The sequence below is a fragment of the Aptenodytes patagonicus genome, chromosome 3 (assembly GCF_965638725.1).
Source record: "Aptenodytes patagonicus chromosome 3, bAptPat1.pri.cur, whole genome shotgun sequence".
NCBI lineage: Eukaryota > Metazoa > Chordata > Aves > Sphenisciformes > Spheniscidae > Aptenodytes > Aptenodytes patagonicus.
The window spans coordinates 124,522,920-124,548,823 of NC_134951.1; the positions used below are offsets into that span (position 1 = coordinate 124,522,920).

General features: G+C 36.8%; 1 protein-coding gene across 3 annotated transcripts in view; it reads left to right on the forward strand.

Moving 5' to 3' along the window:
- Positions 1 to 25,904, forward strand: part of TASP1 (taspase 1) — an 87,383-nt gene that overhangs the window by 44,954 nt on the left and 16,525 nt on the right. For all 3 annotated transcript variants that reach the window (XM_076335071.1, XM_076335072.1, XM_076335074.1), the window contains exons 11-12: positions 15,893 to 16,003; positions 25,289 to 25,399. In XM_076335071.1, coding sequence (XP_076191186.1) covers positions 15,893 to 16,003; positions 25,289 to 25,399 — 222 coding nt within the window. The remainder of the gene's footprint in view (positions 1 to 15,892; positions 16,004 to 25,288; positions 25,400 to 25,904) is intronic.

A 25,904-nucleotide genomic window follows, 5' to 3' on the forward strand; every position in this document is an offset into this window, starting at 1 on the left:
CAAGTTTGTCAACAGATCTACTAAATGTAACAGGACTGAAGAAATAGTAAAAATTAGAAAGAAAAAAAAAAACCCCACAAAAAACAACCAAAAGATAACTAGGAAGATAGCTCACACTGCAACGTAAGATTTGAGAATGTAAGCCGTGATGTTTTTAACTTGTCAGGAACAGACATTAAAAAGATAACTGTATTGTTACACAGTACCAGGTGAATATTGTAGAACACAAAAGCCTTAAGGTGAAGTTATGCGGGAGTTGCTTTTACATTGCAACTTCCACATAAAAGCAGTTGAAAGGACTGCCTTTAATCTCTTTTTTTTTCCCTAGGTGTATGAACAGTCTCAAGCAGAAAAACTACTTGTAACACTTTTTCTTAAATGCTTATGTCAGGATGCAAAATTTATGATCTGGACCACTGGTTAAGGGTCAGAGTTACCAGCGTTCAGAATAGGGAGAGATGAAAAAAATCGGCAGAGTTCAGATTTTGGTAATGTAAACTATATCCCAAGAGTACTGCAGAGTTAGAGTCCTGTTGCAGAAATAGTGGGGGGAGCGAAGTAACAGGGTATAGAACTAGAATTTGACAGAGGCTGAAGAGCATCAGAAATATCCTGTGTTGCTTTTGAAGTCATATACCTTTCTAATTTCCCCTATATTTAAGTCTGTCTCGTGCTGTTGGAAATTTGTGTAGATGTTCATCCTTAAGCTCAATGTTAGTAATAGCAAGTGTCCTTTTTAGTACTTATGCAAAGGAAAGTCCTGCTGGATGCAGAAGTGTCAGAAGATCTTTCTACTCCAGGAACACCATACTGATTTTAGTTTAATAAACGCTTACCTGCGTAAGCAAATGTATTTAAATATTGCAGTATTCGGGACCATAATAATTAGTGAGTATAAGCCCAATATTAGAGATTGTTTGTGGAAAAGCTGAGGAGGACACCTTTATTTAGTTTTTTAAAACTTCTTTGCAAAGTCAGCTGGGTTTGAAGTCTGTGCAAGTGCAGACAACCATCCTGATATACTTAAAGGAGATGTCTGGGTTTAATGATGGCCTTCAATAGAAGTCTCCTTTGTTTTTGCTGGTAGTGGTAAATACTTTAATGTTATACTATCTATAACTGTCACACACACACATATATGTATATATATTTCTTTGGTTCAAATCTTTCAGCTTCCATGACATTACATTAATACCAATCCCAGTTAATTGAAATAGACTGCTGGCGGTCTATGAAGCATGGCCATCTGTTTATTCAGTGATTTGAAATTCAGACTAGTGGTGTTTAATTAAACTCTTGTTTCTGGCTTTCCTTTAAAGTTGTGTGTGTGTGTGTGTGAGAGAGAGAGAGAGAGAGAGAAATGTTTACAGGAAGTGAGAACTCTTCTGTAATCAATACCATTCTTTTTTCCATTTTCAGAAGCTTATAATGTTCTATTTTATAATGTAATTTATGTTTAGTGCAGTTTCAAAATATATTGATGCCTGACTTGTTTAAAATATGAGCATCCAATAATGTGAACCCTGAACTTAATTAAGGGGTAGGGAGATGGAAAAATTAAATGATAGGAAAGCTTGAAAGAATGAAACTTACAACTTGGCTGGATCACAACAGGAGATGGGAATGGGGGCATAAACATCTGCAAATATTCAAAAGGTGAAATTGCCAAGGCTAGACAAGAAAATAATATGTTAACATGCATCATTGTTAGATGAAATTTTTAGAAAATAAAGGTACTGCCTAAACTCTAGAAGATGCCCTGATTTGGAAAGTTCTAAGATTGACAGTGCTTCCTAAGAGAAGATGAGTGTTGTCACTTGGTGTACCTAAAATCAGACTAGACTGTATTTGTAGTAGTGATTATACCCCCCTCTTGTAGGTTTCTAAATTGGTTTTGTGTGGACATAAATTTAAAAAAAAAAAAAAGGCAACCAATGAAACTTGCATATTAAGTATAAATAAAAACTGTGTGCATGCACATTCATTTCATGTTTCATTTTACATACAGATGTATACACTTGTATGTAAAAGCATTTAAAATATGTACATAAAATAACTGAAATTTACGATCAGTTTAGATTTCTGTGGTTTTTACAGTATAACATTTTATTGTTTTAATTTCACATGTCTTTTAATTTGTCTTTAAGTGGTAAACTTGGCACAAATTTATCCTAACATTATCTATGGGGTGGGGGCCGTGGGGGGGGAAGAATAAAATTAGGCTTTGGTTGCTGTGTGTATTGAGTACTGTATATGTAGACTTTTTAATATTTATTGTTAAATGACTTCACAGAATAGCTGATTCATCAAATTGCATTTGGAATTAAAAAAAAAAAAATCTTGAATGAAGAGAAAAGTTTAACTATGATTACCTTAAAGCTTTATTGAAAGTATGCTCTAAATTATTAAGTATTAATACATGTTAAACCAAATAATTTTAACTTAAGATTTCTTTGGGAAATAAAAGGTTTCACATTTGTGCTGGTTTAGACTTTTTAACATTTTTTAATGATAGCTGGGGTTAGAAATTCAAACCTTGAGAGTTTGTTATATCAGGCTCCGTATTCAGTCTTGAAGAAGGATGTTCTTTGGCATTAGTTTCCTATAAGCAATTTTTAAGGGCTGGGTTTTGTAAACTATTTTAATTCCATACTTATGAAATTGCTCATGTCTTTGGGTTTTGGAGGCTATGATAAGCAAGCGATTGAATAGGTTGGGGAAAACCTCTGGTGTGGGGAAAGGAGAGTTTGGAATAGTAATTCAAAGTATACAGGATACGAACTCTTGCACGTTGAAATCCATGCGGAATTGGCCGGAACGTAAGAATGGACACACTGGGCCATATCAGAGCTCCAGATAGTTTGGTGTCCTGTTTCAGATAGAGGGTGTTTGCGGGTCTCCAGGGAAAAGCACGGGGCTGGGAAAAGCACCTCCACTGTGTCATCCAAGCTTCTAGCGGTTTGTGATATTGGGACTTTATAAGCTGGAGATATCTTTGTTTTTAATAGGTCAGGATGACTTTCTGAAGATTCCTCATTTCTTTTTGTACTTAGAAGCCCAGTTATTTAAATTTTGCTGGGAATGTTTTTCTTATTCTGTGATGGTTTACCTCTTTAGAAGCTTTCTTGGAAAAAGAAGTGTTAGTTTAAATGCCACAGTTAGTAATGCAGTAGGTTTTGTACTTGAGTTTTTATTAATTTTGTTCTAAAATCATTCTGTTGAAGCATCAATTTGGGACATATCTTTCAATATCTTCCTCATTTAAAAAAAAAAAAGACGTCACCATAAACGTACTTCATTAAAAGTATTTCCAAATTCACGTAGCTTGCTTTCAATGGTCATGTATTATTTGAAGACATGCTTTTACATCTTGATCATCTGTTGGTCTTGTGGATGCTGGCAGGCTTCCTGCTTTTGCGTATTCAAGGAGGATTTGGTATTAATTCTTATGCCTTTAGCAAGTTGTTTCTCAAATATTTTTGGCCGGTTTTATTGTGATTTTACATTGAATGTGCCCAAGGTGGTGGTTCTGAACTTGTTTGGGCATGACTTCAATTTTTTGAACGGTGTTTTCTTACCTCTAACAGTCTTTTGGCCGTGTTGTTTAGCCACACTGTCTTTGGTTTTATTTTTTTTGGCTTTTCAAAAGTTACTTCATGGTTTATAAAATACAGGATATTGTAAAACTCATATTTTATGGATATAGTTTAACAGGGGGTGGGAAAACTGAAATCAAAACATGAAGACTTTCTAAAGACAGAATGGGGGAGACAGTGGAACTTAGGAGTGACTGTGAATATAAAGGGCCTTAAATTCAAGGTTTATTCTGTAACTCTCAGTCTAAAATTCAGTTTCTGTGTAAACAAGTGAAATCTTTCTGATTTTCTTGTATTGATTTTTTCCTGAGACATTTCAACATATGAACTCTATTATATTAAAATTAATTTTTTTTTTGAACAAAAATACAGTTGTGGGACTTCATTGGCAACTGAAGGATAAAAATTACAGGAATTCTGTGAGTATCTCAAAACCAGTATTAAAATTCAAGAAATTCAGAGAATGTTGCAGTTGTAGGTATAGCTAAGATACCTGGGCAACCTTAACTTTGACATCTAACAACATAATGCAAGTACCATTCCATGCAAGAACGATGGTAGAGACTGACTGAAAGCTTGTTAAATGGCCTTGTTAAATTACCAGTGGCCTTTGTTTAGCGTAAATGTAAGTAACAGCTGAATTGTTTTTTGGATCAACATAGTAGAAGCCAAATCTTTGGTCTTTAAAAGCTCGTGCATGCACGTGTGCACACATTTGCACGTGCAGACAGGTGCAAACAATGCAGCCTCCCCTTTAAGCACCGCCACCACCTCCCCAAAAAAAGAGGCCAAAGCCACACTCGTAAGGTCACTTGGAACTCTTTAGTGAATGTTTTTTGTTGGTATATGAATGTAAACTCAAGAAGATGGGTATTATTTGGAGGGAAAACATTTGTGAACAAAACCCGACCGTAGGAGAAACAATAGTCCGTTTTTCGGCTGTACTTTAAGAAAACATTTCCTATTTTTTCCTGAACATAATAGGAATCAAAGGCTTTGTGTATATTCTTCCTATTCAAAATACTATCAAGTGTGACATTGATTCTTCTCCCCAGTTGGAATATCCATGATGATTATGAATATTCGTCTACTAACTGTGCCAAAAGTAATACTGCTGGGGTAAGAGGCAGGCTGTTTTTCCTGGGAGATAAGTTGAAAAGTAATAATTCTCTTTGGATATACAGAACCTGAAATATAGAATATAAAGATAAATACAAAATTTACAGTAACAGCTAATGCAGGAGACTTTGAATATGCAACTATAAGTGGAATTTTTGGGTGGAAATGTAGAGACTGAGAATAATGTGTTCCATTCCTTTTTACATCTTTACAACGGTAGGTAGTAGAAAGCATACTTACCCGTTCTTCATGCATGGGTGGTGTGCTTTGTGTATGTGTATCAGCCCTTGACACCAGCAAACCTTTTAATGTCGCATTTCTCAAGATAGACAGAAGGTCTTGCATTATTTACAAAATGCAGAAATTCTGTACCACAAAGCTGCATAGTCTCCAGCTTTTACTAGAATCCGTTTGAGGAGAATATTTGTTACAGGAAAGGTACCGTGATGTGATGTCCTAGGGAGAATTTAAATGGGACCTAATTATGGTTTATAATCCTAAAGAAAAAGGAGTAGAATCTTTAAATCTATTGAGTCCTTTCAGAAAAATTAAGCATGTTAACAAATATAATTGGGCTTGAGGACTGAGCCCAAAGTTGTGTTTTGTTGAGAAAATAGCAGGGATATCAGATTTATGGACCTGAACTGAGGCGTAGTTGAGGATTCAGTGTGGGAAGAGTCTTTCAATGGTGTCTTGCTCTTCTCCCATGCCCGGAGTCTATTCCTGACTGAATGAAAACCCGATACAGATAACAGCAATGTTTTAGGAATGCATACAGAGACTATATGTATTCTGTGTAAATAAGCAGAATGTGCCTGACTCCCTTACCAATTTCTTGTGCTGGTGAATTTGCCAAGATCCCAAAGGACTGACTGTTAAGGTCTCTGGTCAAAAGCGCTGGCCTCTGTTCTCGTAAAGGCATTTTAGGGATTACGTCAAAATGTGTAAAAAGCTGTGTTGGATATACATACATATATATGATGTATCATTCCATGAAGTGAAAAATAGCATATTTTGTATTGCGAAGAATCACAGAATTGTTTAGCTTGCAAGGAACACCTAGTCCAGCCCCGTGCTCAAGGAGGGTTTTCTTTTGTTTTCAAAATCCTTATCGATAAGAAAATAAGTGTATTCGCTCTTCCTCCCCCTGCCTTTTTCTGCTCAGACTTTTACTTTTTGTTCACATCTGTTCTTCTTTCCAGTCCATTGTGTACCTCATGGATGCTTTGGCTGGCAAAATGGAACAGGTAATGTGGAATAGGGAATGACACCTATAGAGAGATGGCTTGTGCCTGTTAAATTGGTTGTTGAGCTACGCCCTCCACCAGCATTTCCCTCTCTCCTTTTGGAAGCCACTGAACCGTAGATTCTTACTTGAAAACTCATTTTCGACAGGAACCACAGTGATGTGCAAATCTGTGGAGTAAATGTTTTTCAAGGAAGCTTTAATGCAAATTGACTTGTGACGCAGGACTTTGGCTTTGTGATCCCCATGCGTTGAGGGCAGTAGCGGCTGCGCTGGAATCCAGTGACTGCCAATACCTGGGCAGGTGCCATTTGTCTGTCTGGCCTGCGTCCTTCTGAGTCCATGCTCCAAATGTCCAGAGGAATTTCACATGCAAATCTTGTATCCTGTATAGATTGTTTGAGCTGCACTGTGTGAGATAGATACTCTAATACAGTTAATCTCTTTGTAGAAATATGTATTATCTCTCAGAATCAGTCTGGTCCTGTAAGATTTGGGGAATAATAGGTAATTTAATGCATCACAGATGAAGCAGCTGCATATGGAGAAGGGTTATGTCATTGTTACAGTGAACCAGAGGGTAGAGGAAGAAAGAGGTCTATCTCCAGACAGGTCAGTATTTACCTCTGCAGTGAATGCTTCTGTCAGGAGTTCAGCCTTTGTGTCCAGATGCTGTTCGGGGGCTTCAGTGCTGTAGCATGTGGTGTCTGAACTCCCTACCACCACAAGGCTGTGTGAAGAGAGAGGAAGCAACAGGCAAAGATGATTTGTGGGAATGGTAGCGTTAAGAAGCAGTCAATTAAACACAGTACCGCAGTGTTCAAAGCTGAGGGTTTTGTCCACAAAATAATCGGAATGGTTGTTTGAATTGCCTTTGGAAGGGTTGTTTTGAAGCAGAACTGGATAGATGCAACAATCAAAGAGTGCTTATTACCTCTTGAAATTTTAATTGGGCTTAGTGTTATAATATATTGTAAGCATGAAGTTGCATGGGCTTTTTAGAAGTGGTAGTCTCCTGCAGAAGGCCCACTGCTCGGGGTGGCGTGTTCATAACCTGGGGCAGCAGCCAGCTGTGCAGCACTGTCTCCTCTGAACACTGTTAGTCCTGTTCCTGTTTGTCATTCCTTGCCCAAATAGCTTGAACTGGATGCAAGGACACGAAGTGAAATGGAGACTGCGACAAACTTGAGCTCTGTTTTTGTCTTAAACATTTTTCTGTGATTTGGAGAAAATCATTATATACATTTAGTTAGCTACTATCTTATTTCCTTTCCTGTAAATTTTATATGACAAAAGTGATGTAGTTTGGAAAGGTGTAGTATTTTTACAAAGAGATCAATTGCAACAAAGCTTCTGATGAAGGCCTAGGCAAAAACAGTTTGCTTTTTCCTTTTCAGTTTAACTGAAATTAATCTTTCAAAATATATTAAATGTAAAGAAGAATGTAAAACGCATATCCACTTTAATGGAGCTACTTTTTTTCTTCACTCTGACCTCTCTTGGAGGTACATCTGAAATTCTTCTTGTTCATGATAATCAAAACAAATGGCTTTTTTTAATAGGTAAAGTTATCTGGCATTTTCCACTATTTGGAAATGAAGGATTCCTACATTTGGCATATTTTAACTATTTAGTCTTTTTTTTTTTTTCCTCTTATCTGTAAAACTGTAGAGAAGCTGGATGAGTTGTTCTTCAGAGTGATTTTAGTTTATTTTGCCCGTATTAAAAACTTGAAGATATAGAAAGTGTTTTCCCACCTTTCCTTAGAGAAGATACTTTAGACACAGTTTGTCTGGATGTTGAATTTGTCTTTTGTTATCTTTGAGACCTACTCAAATTTACTGAAGTTACAACCTTTTGGAAGATTTCCATTTGCATATTCTTAGTAGGTGTTCATTAGTTTGGAAGTTAAATCACCTAAGAATTTTCTGTCTGCAGCAAGAATGTGCTCCATTGATCCCTCTAGGATCAATGGTTTAGGAATTGGACAGGACTTTGTTTGCAGGTGTTCTTCCTGGCAGCAGGTCAGCAAGTGAAAAATTTCCCCTGCTAGTATGAAGGCAAGATGCAGCAGCTGATAGGAGTACAAAAAGCTAAAATTATGCAACTTTAATTTAGTACTGTACTGCATTATGCTAGGCTGTAGCATTTTATGTCTTTTCAGAATTAGACTTTAAATTTTTATTTTAATGTGTAACTAACTGTATCAGTATCTTACCAGCCAGATATTTTTACTGTACTGTATCTTGTTTTTTAAAATCATTGGCTTGCAAGTTTTTAGTCAGCTCTTTCTAGAGATGCTGGTAATGACAACCAGAGCTTGCTAAAATACAGGTTTCACTGTGTTTCCATTAGGCATAACTAGAAGTTATTCAGGAAATAAAGCAGAAATAGTGGTTTTTTTTAACTTGTTAACTGACACTTCTTTCCTAGGCACTACTATTTAACTGAAAGTAACGAGATCAAAGTTGAAACAACTTAACAGGACCAGGTTCAGACTCTGCTGTATGGAATAGATAATAAAATACAGATAACCTGTAACTTCTATCTTTAGCTTCTGAAACGAGAAGAGTCATACTTTGGCAGTGGCGTAAACTAGATTAATTTTTCCATTCTCGCATGAATGTGAGTAATGCAAGTTTCCATTTTGTACACTTTGTGTTGAGGTACTGTACGTTTCAATAGCTAGACAGGCTCCGGCAGCTTGTCAGGGCTCCATAAGCTCTCTGCTTATGGCTTGCAGAAAGCAAGCTAGATTTTCATTTCTCCTTCCATTCAACAGGAGTCTCTTTCATGTCTGAAAATTGAAAACGCGTGTTTTTCAGTGTGGTGCATGGATGTGTGTATGCCCTCTGGCCCACCTGTTTCTAATTTCCTGACTTGAAAGCATCTCCCATCAAAAGAAGCAGAAAAACAATTTCTTTCTGACACGCTGCTCGGAGGCCCTTACTTTGCAGAAGGCCTTCCTTTCGTTTGCCATCTTGGTTCCATTGGTAGAACATTATAAGATGCAGAGCACGCATTGTATGGGATGTTCAGCTTATATTGTGCTGGGTTCTTTCCCCTCTTGTTGTGGTTATTTCAAGCATTAGAAATCTACTTGAGAAGTCACTATGCTGAGGAAAAACCAGTAACTTAATCCTTAGTTTCTTGTATGAAGCTCAAATTAAGGACCAAAGTCTATAGCAAATTAAGGTTTGTATAACCTGTGAATTAAGTAGAGTATTAGTTACTGTTTGGTACTGAGGGTTAGATTAAAATTTAAATATTATAGCTTAGATTTCTTACCTTTTCTTCAAAATAGTACGCAGTGTAAAATAGTATCCAATATAATAGCTGAAAATTAAAGATGTTAACCATCTTAAAAAAAAAAAAAAAACAAACCCACAAGAAACCCCTAGTAACTGTTGTTGTGAAAGTTGTGCATAGGCTAACTAGCAAATTACTACAGAATAGAGCTATTAACTATTAAAGATCACTTAGGAAGGAAAAATACGAAATTTTAAACTCTAGCTTAAATATTACTGGCTTGTCTGTTTTCTCATTTCAGCAGCTGACACTTTTACAAACAGCATCTGGGTTGTCTCCATAGCTACCGTGCTGCGGTATGTACCTAGCCGGTGGTGTGCTGTTGGATTACGTTGGTTTCATTTACTGACAAGCTAAACAGAACAAAATGTTCAAAAAGACTTAGAGCTTAAAAACCATTATGTGCATTGTCCTGGTTTCGGCTGGGATAGAGTTAATTTTCTTCCTAGTAGCTGGTACAGTGCTGTGTTTTGGATTTAGGATGAGAATAATGTTGATAACACACCGATGTTTTAGTTGTTGCTGAGCAGTGCTTACACTAGTCAAGAACTTTTCAGCTTCTCACGCCCTGCCAGGGAGAAGCTGGGAGGGGGCACAGCCAGGACAGCTGACCCCAACTGGCCAAAGGGACATTCCAGACCATGTGACGTCATGCTCAGTACAGAAACTGGGGGAAAGCTGGTGGGGGGGGCCGCTGCTCAGGAGCTGGCTGGGCATCGGTCAGCGGGTGGTGAGCAATTGCATTTGCATCACTTGTTTTGTATATTCTTTTATCATTATTATTATTATTATTATTATTATTATTATTATTTTCCCTTCCTTTTCTGTCCTATCAAACTGTCTTTATCTCAACCCACAAATTTTACTTTTTTTTTTCCCCGATTCCCTCCCCCATCCCACTGGGCGGGGGCAGTGAGTGAACGGCTGTGTGGTGTTTAGCTGCCCGCTGGGTTAAGCCACAACATGCGTACAGTTAAACAGTACTTGAAATACGAAGACTGGGTCTGGCTTTACAGCATAATGGCTAGTGGTTCATATGCTCATAAAACTTGCCTTTGCTAAGCTTTGTTCATTACTAATATGATCAGGTTTATGCAGAAAACACTAAAAATGTGAATCAGGTTACGTACTTCTATGTAACTTATGGGCTATATGGGCTATATGGACTATAACAAAAAAATTCTTAAATCTTTAACTGGGTCAGTAAGGTGTACAGTTCACATTTATGCCTGCTAAGGTATGCAACCCTGATACATTTCTTGTCTTGTGCATATATTGCCATTCAGGTACCAAAGAGTTGCTTTCTAGAGTATCTGCCCACTACTGGAATTATGAATGACAGTGGAAAAATTATTGTCATTTGTCAGCATAGTAACAGGTTTCCATGATTGGTTCCTGTCGCTCATTCCGCTGCAAAAAGGCACGCATCTCACTTGTTGTACAGCACTGTACAACGTAACAGGTACTTCTGGTTTGCCTGATCTGATTCACTAATCAGCAATATCTGGTGCATGGAGCGCAGGAATGACCATCTTGCTATGCTCAAAGCTCAAAAAAATGTCTGTTGGGGGCTTTGTGCTTTTCTGTGCTATGTTTGGCTGAACTAGTAACTCAGGAGGACTACAGATACATATATAACTGTTAAGTTATAATAGGATAACAGAAGAAAAAGAGACTATGGGGAAAAAAAAAAAAGGGGGGGTTAGATTCCCAGATTGTTCTTGTGGGGATCTTGTATGAATCAATGAGGAGTGTCTGAATAGGAAAAGTGGTATTATTCTCAGAAATTACACATTTAAATGCCCACAGAAGGGGGAAGTCATGTTTCAGTGTTGGTCAGCTTTGCACTTTTGAAAGAAACACTGCATTAGAAGCTGTACTGTGGTGTGACCCAAGAAGATACGTGTTTCTGAAAATCAGTTCTGATGCTTTCTGTGTGGTCATCAGGGGTTTTCTGTAGGATCTCCAAGTCGTTTTCAGGCAGGGTTAGAAGCTTCTGGTTGAAGACAGATTTTCTGGTTTGGTTTTTTTTGGAGAGTTTTGGCTGTTTGGTTTTTTGGGGTTTTTTTTTTGGTTGGTTTGTTGGGGGTTTTTTTTTGGTTTTTTTTTTTTTGAGATTCTGGTTCTTGACAAATGTGTTGATTTGAGTGCAAAATAAATGTGTTACGACTGTCGAGCCTTACCCTTCTTTGCTTCCCTTGTCATAGGAGCCTGTTGCTGCCATGTACCTCTGGAGCCTTTAGGAATCTGGGTTTTTAAAATTCTTTCCCCTTAACCTAGGCGGCTAGAAACTTACATCAAAATATCTGTCTTTGCATGTATGTATGTATTTATTTATCAAAATAGACTATACATTTCCTGTAGAACCATTGCTCACTTTGCCAGTAGTGATCCCTAGAGGAGGGCAACTAATTGTACTTACCTCTGCAAACATAGACAACGGTAGTTCCAACAGTAGTATTTTTGTCAACAGAGGGGTTATGAGTAGGCAACATGGTGTTTGCACAATATTGCTGTGTTAGGAAAATAGTTTGTTTACTATATGAAACAGTTATTTCAGTGAGAAGCACTAATTTAACCTAGTAAATTTTTCCAGATAGTCATCTCCATTTGAGTCACTCTTGTGTGAAGGCTTATGGAAGCTTTGGTCTGTCGTTGCAAAGTGTCTCTGAGATATAATGAGCTTCAGGTTACCAAAGAAGTCATCATCTTTACTGGGAAAGGATAATAAAATGATTTAAACTCTGTTTACAGGAAAGGTACTAGAACAAGTACATTTGAGACTTTAATGTAGAATTGAAAAATTCTTGTTAGGAGTCCCTGTTGGTTTGGTTTCAGTATTTTTTCAGTGACAAACCACGATGTAGCAACACATACAGTTAAACATAGTATAATGTGAGATAGTTAAGCAAATGAGCCAGATTTACATTTTCATCAGCTTCTGTGCATGATTTGGAAATGCGTTAAAGTAGTTTTGACTGTAGTTGCTGTCTTGAGTCATGTTAATAGAACTTTTTCGGAAGTTGGCTAATGCTGGTGGTTAGATTACAAGTGAATGGAACTATAAATTTGAACCCACAACTTTATATTCTAAGTTATAAATTAGGTTTCGATTACTGTAATTCTGTATACATTTATTTTGTGTCTAGCCCTAGTATTATCTACAGTGTTTTCCCAGTTTGAGACTATAGAGACATATAGGTCTGCTAAACCTGCAAGACAGTTCACACTCTAGTATTTGGTTCTAACCGGAGGTAATAGGAAGGGCAATTCTATTGGAATAATTAGGGTAATTCTTTTTCTCAGCCTTGTATCTGGTCAAACTATGTGAAACACTGCTTAGTTATTTTTCTTGTTTAAGAATAGATGTTCCTCCATAAAAAACTGCAGTAACAAATTTTTCTTTTCAAAATGGGGGGATTATTTTCCTTCGTTATCTGTCCCTGCAGATTGCTGGCATGTGATGTGTTGAAAGATTTTTACGTACACTGCCAGCAGCAGTCTGTAAGTTTGCTGCCCTATAGGTTGACATAAATAGGACAAAAAGAAATGACTGTGGGGATGTAGAGATGTGTGATGTGTTAGTAGAATTGCAAGGCTGCTTTCCTTGTGGTTGATCATGGATCACATCAGTGGGCTGCAGCTGTTCTTAACACATATTAAGTTTTCTTTCTCTTAATTTTTTTTTTTTGTAGCAGCCTTGATGTTATGGGAACTTTTCAATAAAATCATTCTTTTAGGGGAAAATAACGTTATACATCGTGCTAAAAATGTTGTTGTCTTTTTGATGCCAATTTAGGAATTACTTAAAAATTGTGAAGTAGTAACATCTGGTTTTATTACTAGATGCATAGGAGATGCATAAGCTCACCCTGATTTTTGTGTCTCATTTGCTTGATTCACATGCTAAGTCCCTTGCTTCTTACCTCACATAGGGTATAAATGTTATATTTAAAGGTTTTAACAGGTTCTTTTCAAGAAAAAATCAACTTGCTAAGCTTGTGCTGGAGCATATGCTTATTTAGTTTTATTCTTTACAGCAAGACTTCATAACGATTAAATTTTCTTAGTTTAAAAAGAAGTGATAGCCATGTTGTGATCTCTGGGTAAAATGCATCTTGTAGTTTTTGCATATTCTTTATACGTTACTTTATCTTGAATAAATATTAGATAACTGTCAATTCTATTGTGGACAAAAGCTTTCGAGCATGGAAGTAATGAGGCAATGAACGGACAGATCATCCTGTAAGCAGCTGTTGAGGACACTGTATTGTATGAGCCTCTTGAAGATAATATCCTAACCAGGACACTTTTCTCAATAACTCGAGAGCTTGACAGTCTCAATGAAAACACTTTTTTCTTGTGCTCTCAACAACTGCCTCCCTTTGCTGTGTAATTGTCATAGTACTTCAGCTCTTTCATTTTCCTCTAAATTTGTAACTGTTTTTTACTCAATCTGTTTGCTATACAAAGAATTTCTTGTCTTTCTGTTGTGCCAATTATATGTAGATTCAATGCCAACGTACCCCACTTCAAACAATTCGGTTTATCCGAATTGTATTAATCAGGAGACACTGCCCATTAGAAGGAGTACATAACTGAAGACTAAGGTGTAATTTTGGTGATTGAAAATCCAAGATTTTAGGGCACGTGAACACAATTTTTTTCTGCAGTCTGGTCCCTGGGCTTGTTCTCTGACATCTAATGCATATATAATGCTTCATAGGGGTTTTTTGTTGGTTTTTCAATCTTGGAAATGGGGGATGAGGGGTCTTTTTTTTTTTCTGCTGCGTTAGCAGTCATTGAAGAACAGCGTTTTTAAACTCACTTTGCCTTTAAGGGGAAGCATGTAATTCTGTGACAAGTAACCAGAAAGAGAGATTCTTGGAGTAGGTTGCCATGTTAATTAGGGCTTAAAAGTGATGGCAAGAAGAAGCAGCCAGTCTGTGAGTAGCTCCAAGACATAGCGCTAGACCTGCCGATGCATGTTCGTGCAGTGTTGCGCCCAAACCAGTCAGAGCTCTAAACTCAGCATATTGGGAAGCACAGCGATGAGACACTCAGCAGGCTGCACTGGAGCCAGTTTGGGTTGGGTTTATTTATTAGTTCTTTCTTTGTGCCAGATCTAGGCTGGCTTCAGCCAGAGTCGCTCAGTTTTCTCTGTTCTGGGCTTGTTAGTGCTTTCAGTAAAGTGAATGTTATCCATGGAGACTGAGCTGCTGTTGTCTGAAGCCAGCTTAGGTCTGAGCTCTGGCTCTCTGCCATGTGAAAGCAGCTAGATTGTTTCCAGCCATAAGTTGTCGCTGGAAGCTGCGTAGTTGTATTTATGTAGTTCTGCACCTGAGCTAAGAAGTCCAACTGGATTATAGCAGATTTTTTTATGGAGCCAGCACGGTGCTTGCATCTTGTCATGGTTAATGAGGAATTTGCTAGAAATATGTATAGATAATTGGGAATTGACTATATTTGACTTCTCTATATTCTGGTGTCTAATGCAGTTTTAGGCCCTGATATACCCTGAAGTTACAAGCCTGATCAAACTGTAATCACCTAAATTTAGATACTTAAAATCATTGTCATATTACAGCTGTTAAATTAGTTGGTTGTGTTTTTTCCTTTTTTCCTAACTGGATAACACATTTCGGCTTAACTTGTGCTTGGTTAGACCTCTTCTAGCTGGTTCATCTGCTTCCTTGCCATTGAGGAAAAATGTCAACAAATGGGAGGCATAGTAGCGTAATGACTTTTGTATACATGCAGAAGATATCGCCAGTGTGTGTTCCTGTCCAAAAAAACTTTGATCCAGTAAACGTGCACTGTACCAGTTGACCACAGCTGTATGTCCCAAAGCACACTACAGGAATGCCAAAAAGCGTGGGAGAGAAACAGCAGGTGTGAAAGCGATCCTACGGAGTAAGAGTAGCACTAATGACCTGTTTGTCTTCGTCATCAACAGGTTTCAGGGGATAGGTACAGAGAGCACTGAAGCAATACGTGGTGGTTTGCTGGAGCTTTTTAGTTTCTTAAAGACAAACCTTTAAAAATTACGGGAATTTTTATTAGGAGTCCAACGAGCAGCCACCCTGTCAAAAAAGCATAGGCAAATTCACGTATTCCTTTGTTGACAAAAGGCTAAATCAGATGGACTAAATAGAAGATTACATCATGCAAAGGAGTTACTGTGGCATTCACTAAAGATGTTCTTGGTTTGAAGAGAGTTGCATCCAAGGATCATTCCTGTGTGAATGATTAGTAAGTAGATTCTTTGAGAGAGAATTGCAGGATCTGGATAAAGATGACAAGTCAGAGACAGTCTCGCTGTTTCTTCTCACTATTTCTGTTTCTGCTTTCTGTACTTAACCCTTTTTGGTTTATGACTTCGTGCAGTAGAAATTTCAGGAAAGTCGTGAGGAAAAACTGCTGCCATCGTTGAATTTTCGTGTGACTCGGTGTCACTCTCTTTAAAAAAAAAAAAAAAAAAAAAAAAAAAATCGCAGACACCTATCATATGCATCTCTTTTTTTTTTTTTTTTTTTTTGGCTGTGATGGTGTAAAATAATGACAGAGTTTCTTCATAGTGATATCTATATTTTGACTATTCCCAATCTTAATATTTCTTTAGGTTGTGGAGAGCACCTTGTCCGAACCATACTGGCCAGAGAATGTTCATGTGCTTTACAAACAGAAGATGCCCACCAAGCTCTCCTAGAGACTATGCAAAACAAGTTTATTGGTAAGTATGGTGCTAATTGCCTGAACATTGCATAACATTGTTTAAAATGCAATTAACCTTATTAAATAAAATTAAGATGCTTATTTTTGTGATTTCTGTTGAACCCTTATGTTGCACTTGGCCTCAAATTTGGTGTTGTGTTACATCTAAAGAATGTTAAATCAAAATACAGAAGAATATTTTAGGAAATGTAAAGGAAAACCCTTGGAAGTATCTCAATTGTTATGTGAGTCATAGAATACCCGGAGAGATTTGAAGAAAGAATTTCCTGCCTGAATGACTGGCTGTGGTGTACAATTGCATATTTTAGAGTTGGTGGGTTAGGACCATTAATAGAAATTATTTATGTTAACCCTTTTAAATATAATAGACCTCAAAACCACTGCATGTTCTAATTAAATGCTTTGGACAGACAGATTCTGGTTTGCTATTTACATGACGAAATTAATTTCTTGAGAAAGTGAAGTAGACTTTATTGAAGGCCATTGTAAGGTAAAAACAATTTTTTGCCTTGATTTGAGAGGATTACACGTGACTACTTATGCCTGTTTATTTTTTTGTGAATATATAGATCTTGTTTTCTTTCTTCAAGTCATAACCAAAATATTGAATATGGAAATTTAAAATATCTATATGTTTGAACTTTTGAAGGTAGCATAGATTCCAGTGAGGCTTCTGGCATATATGTTGATTTGCATTGTTTTTATAGCCCTAAAATTTTTTGAAGCTTTAGTATCCACAAACAATTTTGACCTCCACAATTTCTTGTGGACAAGACAATAACACTTCCTGTACACTGTGTTGCCAAAGTTCATTTTTATAGTATTTTAATTAGAACTGAAAGAGGGACATACGCATACCTTTTTGGGACCCAGGAACCATTGTCCTTGGTCTTGGCAAGAAATGTGTTGCAATTTCTTTATTTCTGTTTATAATGTTGAATCCATATTAAACTCTGCTTCTGACAACATTACATTTGACTGAGGGGAAGTCACCTTCGCACTGGAAGGCTGCACTTGATAACGTAATTGGGAAATCAGACTAAAACCAACAAAACAGGGGATAGTGAAAAGAATGAGAGACAGTATCAAATTAATGCTTTCCATGATATAAAAATTTAAGTGTTTTATAATTACTTTTTAAAATTTCATGTTTTGATTAGTGATGGGTCATGTTTGTATTTTCAGAAACTTACCACTGCAGGCTTTTGTTATCTGACAGTAGGGATGTGTATTACCTTCTCAGTGGTACTTTGGGGCAGTGTTGAAATGGAGAGAGGAAAAAAAAGAAAGGAAAAAAAAAAAGATACAGCCACCTTTTTTGTGTAGGTGAAGTGCTTGGATTCTGTGTCTTGATTAGAAGACATAAAATCTAGTTTGCCCTCAGCGGTCCTATGAATGAAGACTGATTGAGGAAAACCTGAAAATCCAGATACGTCTTGCTGTTTACATGTGACATAGTACTAAGTTTGTAACCAGCAGTGTAATTTTGGGGGATCTTGTTAATTCTGAAGATGGAATGCAGACTTACGTCTTGCTAATATAGTGCAATACAGTGAAAAAATGCATTACACCTAAAACATTAGGTTTATGCTAAATAGTTTTTTTCCTCTGAGTTTTCATAGATGTTGATGTGCTAGTTGATAGCTCAGGATGTACGGTATGATGCAGGATTTCTTACCGGTGTGAAACAATAGGATGAAACGGGCTAATAGCTTGCTTGCTGACGGCATGGGTTCTTTCCTTGCTACTCCTTCTAAAAACCCTGTTCTGTGGTCATGTCAAACTTTTGCCAGAATTATAATGGACCAAGGCCAAAAAAAAAAAAGGGAAAAAAAAAAAGGTTTAACAAAGCAGAGCTAGAATGTTTTGTCAGAAGTAAAAATGTCTGTTACTTGTATTGGAGGGATGAACAGCTGATTTTGGCAGTTGCCATCAGATTGGTGCTTCCTGTTTACAGAACTCTCCAAGTCTCCGCAGAGCCCTGGGAATCCTTCCAGCTAGGGAATGCCTGGCTTAAACAGTGAGTGCTGTTTAAACAGCAGGTGATGAGCAAACTAATGGCAGATGTGCTTCTCTCATCCTTTCTCAGAGCCAGCTTACTATGGATAATGCACAATTGATGATTGAATTGGAGGTGAGAGAAATTAAATTTAGATTTTTTCCTAAATCAAATGGGCTTGATATCTTTAGTCGAAGAGCGCTAAAGGCTTGGTACGCTGTTGAAGAATGGTGTTCTGTAAACACAAATACCTTCCAAACAGAAGAACAGAGGATTTTGTTACTCATCATTCCTTTAAAATGTGGCCAAGTTTGTGGAACGTAGACTTAGAGTAAACGTTTGTGTCATCTCACTGGCGGGAAGTCTGGGCTTTTAACAATGGCAATGTTAAGAATTGTACTTTAAAGCTTCTTATGAAGTATTAGAAAATAATGAGCTGAAAGACATAGTTGGAATCTGATATTTGTTCTTTCCCTAGCGGAAATATTTGTCTATATAGAATATAGACAAATGTTTGTCTATTCTTGTATTTTGAAGTTGTGCTTCAGTTCACAAATGAGCAATGTCTGCAGAAAGGTAACAGCAGAAGGATAACGCTGACACTTTCTTTTTTAGAAATTTTGTGTCCAATACCTCTCTTGGGAGCAGGAGTTTGGACAGTTAGGAATCACAGAATATGACTTTCCCAATTATGAGTTATGCTTGTTGCGGGGGAAAAAAGCTTCATATTTAAACAGTTACAAGACTGCCAGTGACCGTCATTGCACAGTGTTATTGTTACTTTATATTTTGGAGCTGCATCGCTCTAAGCTGTGTGGTATCCTTTGTGGTTTTATAGCGGAGGAAGCATGCTATGGAAGCATTATGATGTCTTCTCCATGACACAGAGGAAAAGATTTGAGAAGACAATGAAGTGATCCTGAAGTTTCATATAACCTATTTTATCCACTGCAAGTTTATGATTTCACACGTTTGTATTTGATGGTAGACAGAATTGAATAGGCCTATTCGTTACTTGTACGATAAAACCAGCTGAAAAACTAACACAACGTGGTGATTTTACACGAGGGTTTGTCTAGGTCCTGACTGTGCTTCTCCTTATCAAAAGCATTGGGATTTTATTGGACAGTGGTATCCTCAGTCATTTAAGTTCTTAAAATCTGACCTGTAAAGTTTGAAAGTATAGGTGCTTTTCCTTGCAGCTTCTTTAAAAATTCTAAACAGATGTTTTAAATTACTTATAAAGATCTCTGGCTTCAGATAGCTTGCGCTTAAACATTTAACAAATAATGGTGCATGAAATTAAAAGCAGGCTTCAGTTAGTGCTTATATATTCCTCTAGTGTTTATTTAAATTGTTAGCTTGAAGTTTAGTAGGATGCATAGCAGAAGCAGTGGCAAACGGCTTCCCTTTAAACACGTTCTGTACACAAGCTGACGAAGTCCAATGGCATAGGTGAGCAACGGATTATTGACCTGACAAAGTCTGAATTTCACTCGCATTACAGCATGAGAAGGTTTAGAACTGTTTCGCTGCACTCCGTTAAAACTGGGGGATGCTAAAGCACTTAATTGGTTATGCCATGCCACAGTCAGTGTTTAGACCAAAGTTCTGAAGACTTTGAAAGCTAATGTAAACAATGAAGCTGGTAATGGTTTTCTCTACTATGGAAGAGTATGAATGTAAAACATCTGATGAGCAGCTGGTTAGTCCTTCAGCTGGGTAAGTGTAAGTAAAACACTTCTTTTACAGTTTAGTATTGAATCTGTGCTAGAATGGATCTGTCCAGTAGCTACAAATGGGAAAGAAGCACAGGATCAGAAATGAACAACTCTTATTGATTGCATGCTCTGGAGGAAGCAATCTGTATCATGGGAGCAGTTTAATTTACAAGAGACATGGAAGAAAAAATGTTTTTCACTTGTAGCTGTAGTTCCTCCAGAGCAAGGCTGAATGTTGAGGCCATTATTTGCCTTAATGCTTGTGAAATCTGTATGCTCTATCCCTGGTCTGAGGCTGAACACGGGTCTTGGTGTTCAGTTGTGGTTGCTCTTGCAGAACTCGATGAGGTCAGTGAATGTGGAGCTGCTATGAAGATATCGCTTATTTTTAAGAGACCATTACTACAGATTAATAACGTACAAAATACATTAATAAAAACTTGATAAAGCTTTCTATATGTCATATAAAAATAATTGAGCTTTGAAGGAGGGGAAATGTGTATTGTAAAATACAATTTTGTGACTGGGGGAGGTGAGGATTAAACCGAAACTATTGAAAGATGGTTTTTGTTTGTTTTTTCCTACCCCTTCTCTCTGGTGTGGCCAGTCAGTGCTAACATTATTAGCTAATGCTTTATGCTTTGGATTTTCATGCCAAATTCTTCAGTGTTACGCCAGCGTAACTGGGAAGGAACGATGAGTTTCATGAGACTTAAAATGGTGTTAAAAGCCCCAGGTTTTTGTAGTTTTGTCATTAGCAAGCTATTGGATCAAAGATTTGTGTAGCAATTCCATTTTATTGCAGTAAAAAAATTATTTTTGGCTAGTAGGCATATTTTGTTTTATTTTTAGTGAATTTTTAATTGTACAGCAAGATCTATCGTTCTTAAAAGTACAGAGAGAGCAAAAATGATGAAGGAGCGTGGGAGCCAGATTACTTTTTCCTTCTAATGAGAAACCATTATGACTTTAATATACATGGCCATATTTCAGTTGCATCTTTTCTCTTCCTGTTTAAATACTAATTAAATATAATGTATATGAAAAAATGCCATTACCTATATTGTTATTTTTTACAGAAGTCTGCACTATTATTTCTTTTTCTCAATGGCTTGGCTGTAACAAAATGATTTTTAGAACTAAATTAATGAAGTATGTTCCTAACCTTTGAATTCACACTGTTTTGAGAACACTCAAATTAATTCCTGTGTAGGGTACATGGATTCTGTTTAGAAATAAAGTATAATACTACTTTTGTACCATTATTTTTACAGATTTAATAATGGATGCATAGCGTTTAGCTGTCTAGAATCTTGCTTAACATAGACCTCATTTGCACTGTATTGCTGTGTCAAAATACACTCTTCAGCATAATTGTAATCCTCAGTAATAAGTCTGCATATCCAGAAATATCTTTGTTTAAAAAATATTAATATATTTGAATCCCTCTTTTAACTTTTTTTTTAAATTGCTTTAATTGGAATATAAAATACATTCTTTGTTTTAAAGAATATGCTGTTCAGTGTGTATTTAATTTGGCTTAGAGTCTGATTTTTAAAGGAGGAGAAACAGTCTCTCTGAATTTACTGTAGTGTAGAACCCTGTAATGTTATTACTGTAGGCAACTGTTTTTTTACTGCCACTATTTAAAGGTTGATTCCCCACAACTTAGCCAGTGTAGTGAGTTAGAGACACATTCCATATTGTTGCTGATTTTTGCATTGAGATGGTTTGGCTGAAATTGCTGGTGAAAGCAATTGGAATGGATGAGGGGAGTAGTCACACAGTTTGCTTCGGATGGTTCTGTGGATGGCAACCTCCAGCAGAAATGGGGAAACAGATGGCCTGTGGAAGTGGTGTGGGTGAGAAGATCACCAACCATTGCAGGTGTTTTGCAAGTGACTATGTCTTCATTTGCTGTTTGTGTCTGGAGGTGAGAAGAAGGGATATGTTCTTGTTTCAGACTTTTTCTCTCCTTTCCAGAATAATGTTCAGTCTGCAGCTGATGGTAAAATGGTGTAGAAGGTTAAAACCTGGCTGTGGATTGTGCTTTAAAAAAAAAAAAAAGAAAACTCTTCAGTAGCTCTGCTGAGAATACTGCGTCTCAGTAATTTCTCGAGTTGCAACTGTATTTTGGCTCAATCTCTGTTGCTACGGCTCCAAAGCGTGGCTGGCTGCAACAAGAAAGCCAACGTAATCCCATTGTTTTCATCGTTGTGTTGTAGTATATTGGTCAAGGTGCTGCAAATGAGGACACCCTGTAGGTTCTGGGTTTTGATGTTGTGCATCACTGGGCAAGTAATGCCGTGTTTCCCTCTGTAGGAGAGAGATAATGCATCCTGTCGTCTTTGCTTTGTTTGCATAACACAGATGTTTAAGACGTTCCCTGATTTAATACTCCATTCAAATTACCCACTACAAGTCACTCTAAGCCATTTTACTCCTCTCTGTATCACCCCAGTACTACAGTTATGATCGATTCTTACCAAGTTAGTGCAGTAAGACCTGGTCTTGTTTGGTGTAACCAACATTTGTCCTTACTCCAAGGGCCCAACTTGTGTTAAAGAAGCCAGCCTCTTGCTTATCTGGTGTGTTTTATGAGTGATGCAGTTAAAACTATACTTTATCATGCTTTTATCACACTTTTAGCATGTGCAGTGCTATTAAATTAATCCTCTTCTTGAGTTTTCTAGTTGAAATAACAGTAGACTGGCAATGTACTTCAGGAAAGGCTGAATAAATACAGTCAATTTTCTAGCTTTTGAGTGTTCAGCATGGACTTCAAAGCCTTTGAATTTTGTGGACTGGTAATAAAGCTTCCGTGGTGCATAATCATTGAAGGAAGTAACTTAGTTCAGAAAAAAATTGTGTACGTATTTAGGGCAATATGATGGACAGCGTGTTTTAAGTAAATAAATAAATAATTGCTATTTATGCTGGCAGAACTGGATTCTCATGAGCATAGTTGTACATGTATAGGTAGAGCATCTTTTTGGATGAAATTGCAAGCTTAAGAGTTTGTCATGTGCTTGAAGCTCAAGTTCTAAATAATTTTTTTAAACCCCTTTTTAAAAAAGTCTCACAAAACACATACTTTGAATGATTAATTTTCTCATTCTGTACTCCACTGAAGAAGATGAGTGTTTTGTTCCTGCAAAGAAATCTCTGTAAAAATGAAAGGATCCTGATGAAAACGTAGCATTACATGTTTTGCTGCAGACTCCTTAGATGGAAAGAAATACACTGCTGAGTCTTCTCTTAAAGTTTAAAAAGAGAGAGCCTAGCATGTGCAAGTTATTCAGATTATTGAAAATTTGATCATTGATGATGGTGCATAGTTGACAAAAATACTGGGGAAATGAAAAAATTTGTGATTTGTTTATTTACAGACTTTTCTTTCATCTATTCTTTCCCGAGTGTGGAAGGAAGAAAAAAAAAAAGTAAGCTATTAAGCCAATGTAAGCATTTCTAGAACCAGACGTTAGTGGCATCGTCTGTAATCAGTCGTTGCTGTCTGTTTTTATGTGCATTTATACAGTCTTAGTGTTTTAGTATGGCCTTAAATACACTATCTGCTTTAAATAGCCAGTTTGCTGGCTGTGTTCTGCTGAAGTAGAACATTTTTAACCATTCTAATTAAAGGGATTATTAGTATTTTTCACTAGAACCTTGAAAGAACCTTTCACAGGCCTTGAAAGAGGAGGAGAAACACTGCTTATTTAAAAAAAAAAAAACCCAAAACAAACCCCCCAAAACAAAAAAAAACCCACAACTTTTTCTGTCTGTTTGCAATGACTTTTCACCACAGCATGGCTTATGGCCTGAATAATTTATGCAATTGAGTATAAGATTAGGTCTGCAGACCAAGTTGAAGTTAAGACATTGTCTTTGAAGTACCTGAGTTTCTGAAGTAAGGATTAAAGGATGCATGTCCCCTATGAAGAAAACCACTTTTTTTGTTCATTTGCTTGCAGAGAAATCGTACCACATACTTGGCAAGCATTTGGTTAATGCAGTGAAAGTATAAGAGATAAACTTAACATCTTGGAAAGCACGGAGTAAAAGATTTTGATCTGGGTGGTAAAACTCTTTACAACTTCGGAAACCTTGCATTTCTATTTTAACCAAACGTATTTTCCTGTTTTGTTACCTATTATGTTATGATTGGCTGGATCCTTGGTTTGCAGGGATTTGGTTGCAGTCGATGAGTGATACAGTAGGTGTAATTGGCACCTAGTAATAGTTCTTGTGCAAAGCAAATGGCACTTTGAAGATAATATCTGTTTGTATTAGGTCGGATAAAATATTACTGTTTATTAAGCATGCTACATTCGTTATCTTTCTGTGATACGGGCTTCTGTTGTTATGACCACCTTGTATCACTTCTGAACATGGCTGCTCTTATGTCTAGAGAGAACATGGTAAAGCTTTTAGTTTTCCTTACAGTAAAGCTTGAAGTTGGTTCTTATTGGGGTTTTTGTTGTTGTTGTTTGCATTAAAGGGGTAACTTTAATCACACAAATACCTGTGGGCAAATTGAAGGAGGCTGATGAGTAGATCTGCTCTAAAGTTCTTGTGGCCAGCAAATCCTTTTACAGTGTCTGTACACTAGACATAGTATACTAATTTATTTAAAAGAAAATAATTGAAAAGAAATATATGAAATGCCTGTTGCAATTGTATCTTCAACTTTAAGTCACAGCGTATTGCAAATGTGTGAGTAGGGTCTATTTGGGCTTAAGTGCAAGAACTCGGTTAATTTTGTGGCTTAAGACATTTTAATTTATAGGTAAATCATACCATTGTTTCCACATTTAAAACTATAGGAATCTCATTTCAAATTACAAACCAGAAAAAGAATACTTAGACTTGATTCCCTTCCAAGCCAAACTATTCTATGATTCTGTGATTCAGCTAACTTTAAAACTTTTCCAGCTTCTGACAGAAGATGTTTTATATCATGTCTTAAATTAACAACAGAAAAGCCACTTTAAAAAGTAGGATGTGTTTTGGCTTTTCTGCTAATATTCACAAAGCAGCAAGGATAGTCTATAGCAGTTTGATGATATCTCTGAAGTGCTTTAAATTGGGAAAAATGAATAAACTGTAAAAGTGACCCAAATTTGCTTGATTTTTTTCATATGTGGCCGTCTTTATATTAATTATAGTACAGTAATACAGAAAGAACTAAATATTGAGATGTGATTTTTTTTTTCAACTTGACGTTCCATTTCTCATTATTATACCTTCCTTGATCCAAGAACAAACGGTTTTGCACTCACAAATGTAATTTCCCCCCCCCTTTTTTTTTTTTTTTTAATTCCATGTAGCTCTTTTTCCTTGTTTGATTACTGGTAGATTAGTAGATTACTATTTAGAAAGTTACTCATTAGAAACACTTGAAAAAACCAAAACTGATGCTTTTGTAAAAGCACTGGTTGACCTGACAGTCTTTTCAACACTTAGTGACAAGATTAAAGGGAGAAGGCAGGAAAGTGAAATTAAAAAAATACCCAAGAAACTATTCTTACTGCAAATAATTCTCCCCAATGATTTTGCCCAGGTTCACCTTTTCTAGCCAATGAAGACGGTGTGCTTGGAGGTGTGATAGTTCTTCGGTCTTGCAGGTGTTCAGCAGAGCCTGAATCATCACAGGAAAAGCCAACTTTACTAGGTAAGAAATTCTTATTCATTTTTACTTGAGCTAGGTGCTAACTCAAAGTGAAAGGTGAAATAAAAACTGTCTGTGCACGTTTACCATTGTTCAAAGGCCACAGAGAAAACAAAAAGGAATTGAAACTGTTTGAGATAATAAAATGCTAGAAAGTGAAATAGTAGTATGTTCTCTAAAACTGTGGAAAAGAGCATTCTCTCTGACTCGTTGTTTCTGAGCAGAATTGTGATTCAGAGGGTTGTGTGGGATCCTTCTAAAACCATGGCACAGGAATAACGGTTGCTTGTGGCGAGACGGGGTATGCTCCTCACGGAAAGAATCGCATTTTTAGCTAGGGATAATGCATATGACTGTTTACTGCTTCTCAGTGGTTTATATGCTAAAAATGCTATCTAAAAAGTTCTTTGTTCCTCCTTTTTGCAGGATAAAAGGTGAAAATTTGGAGGATAGACTTAAAATTTGGAAGGGAAGTTGTTTTATGGTTAGAAATTTTTTGTTATGCCCG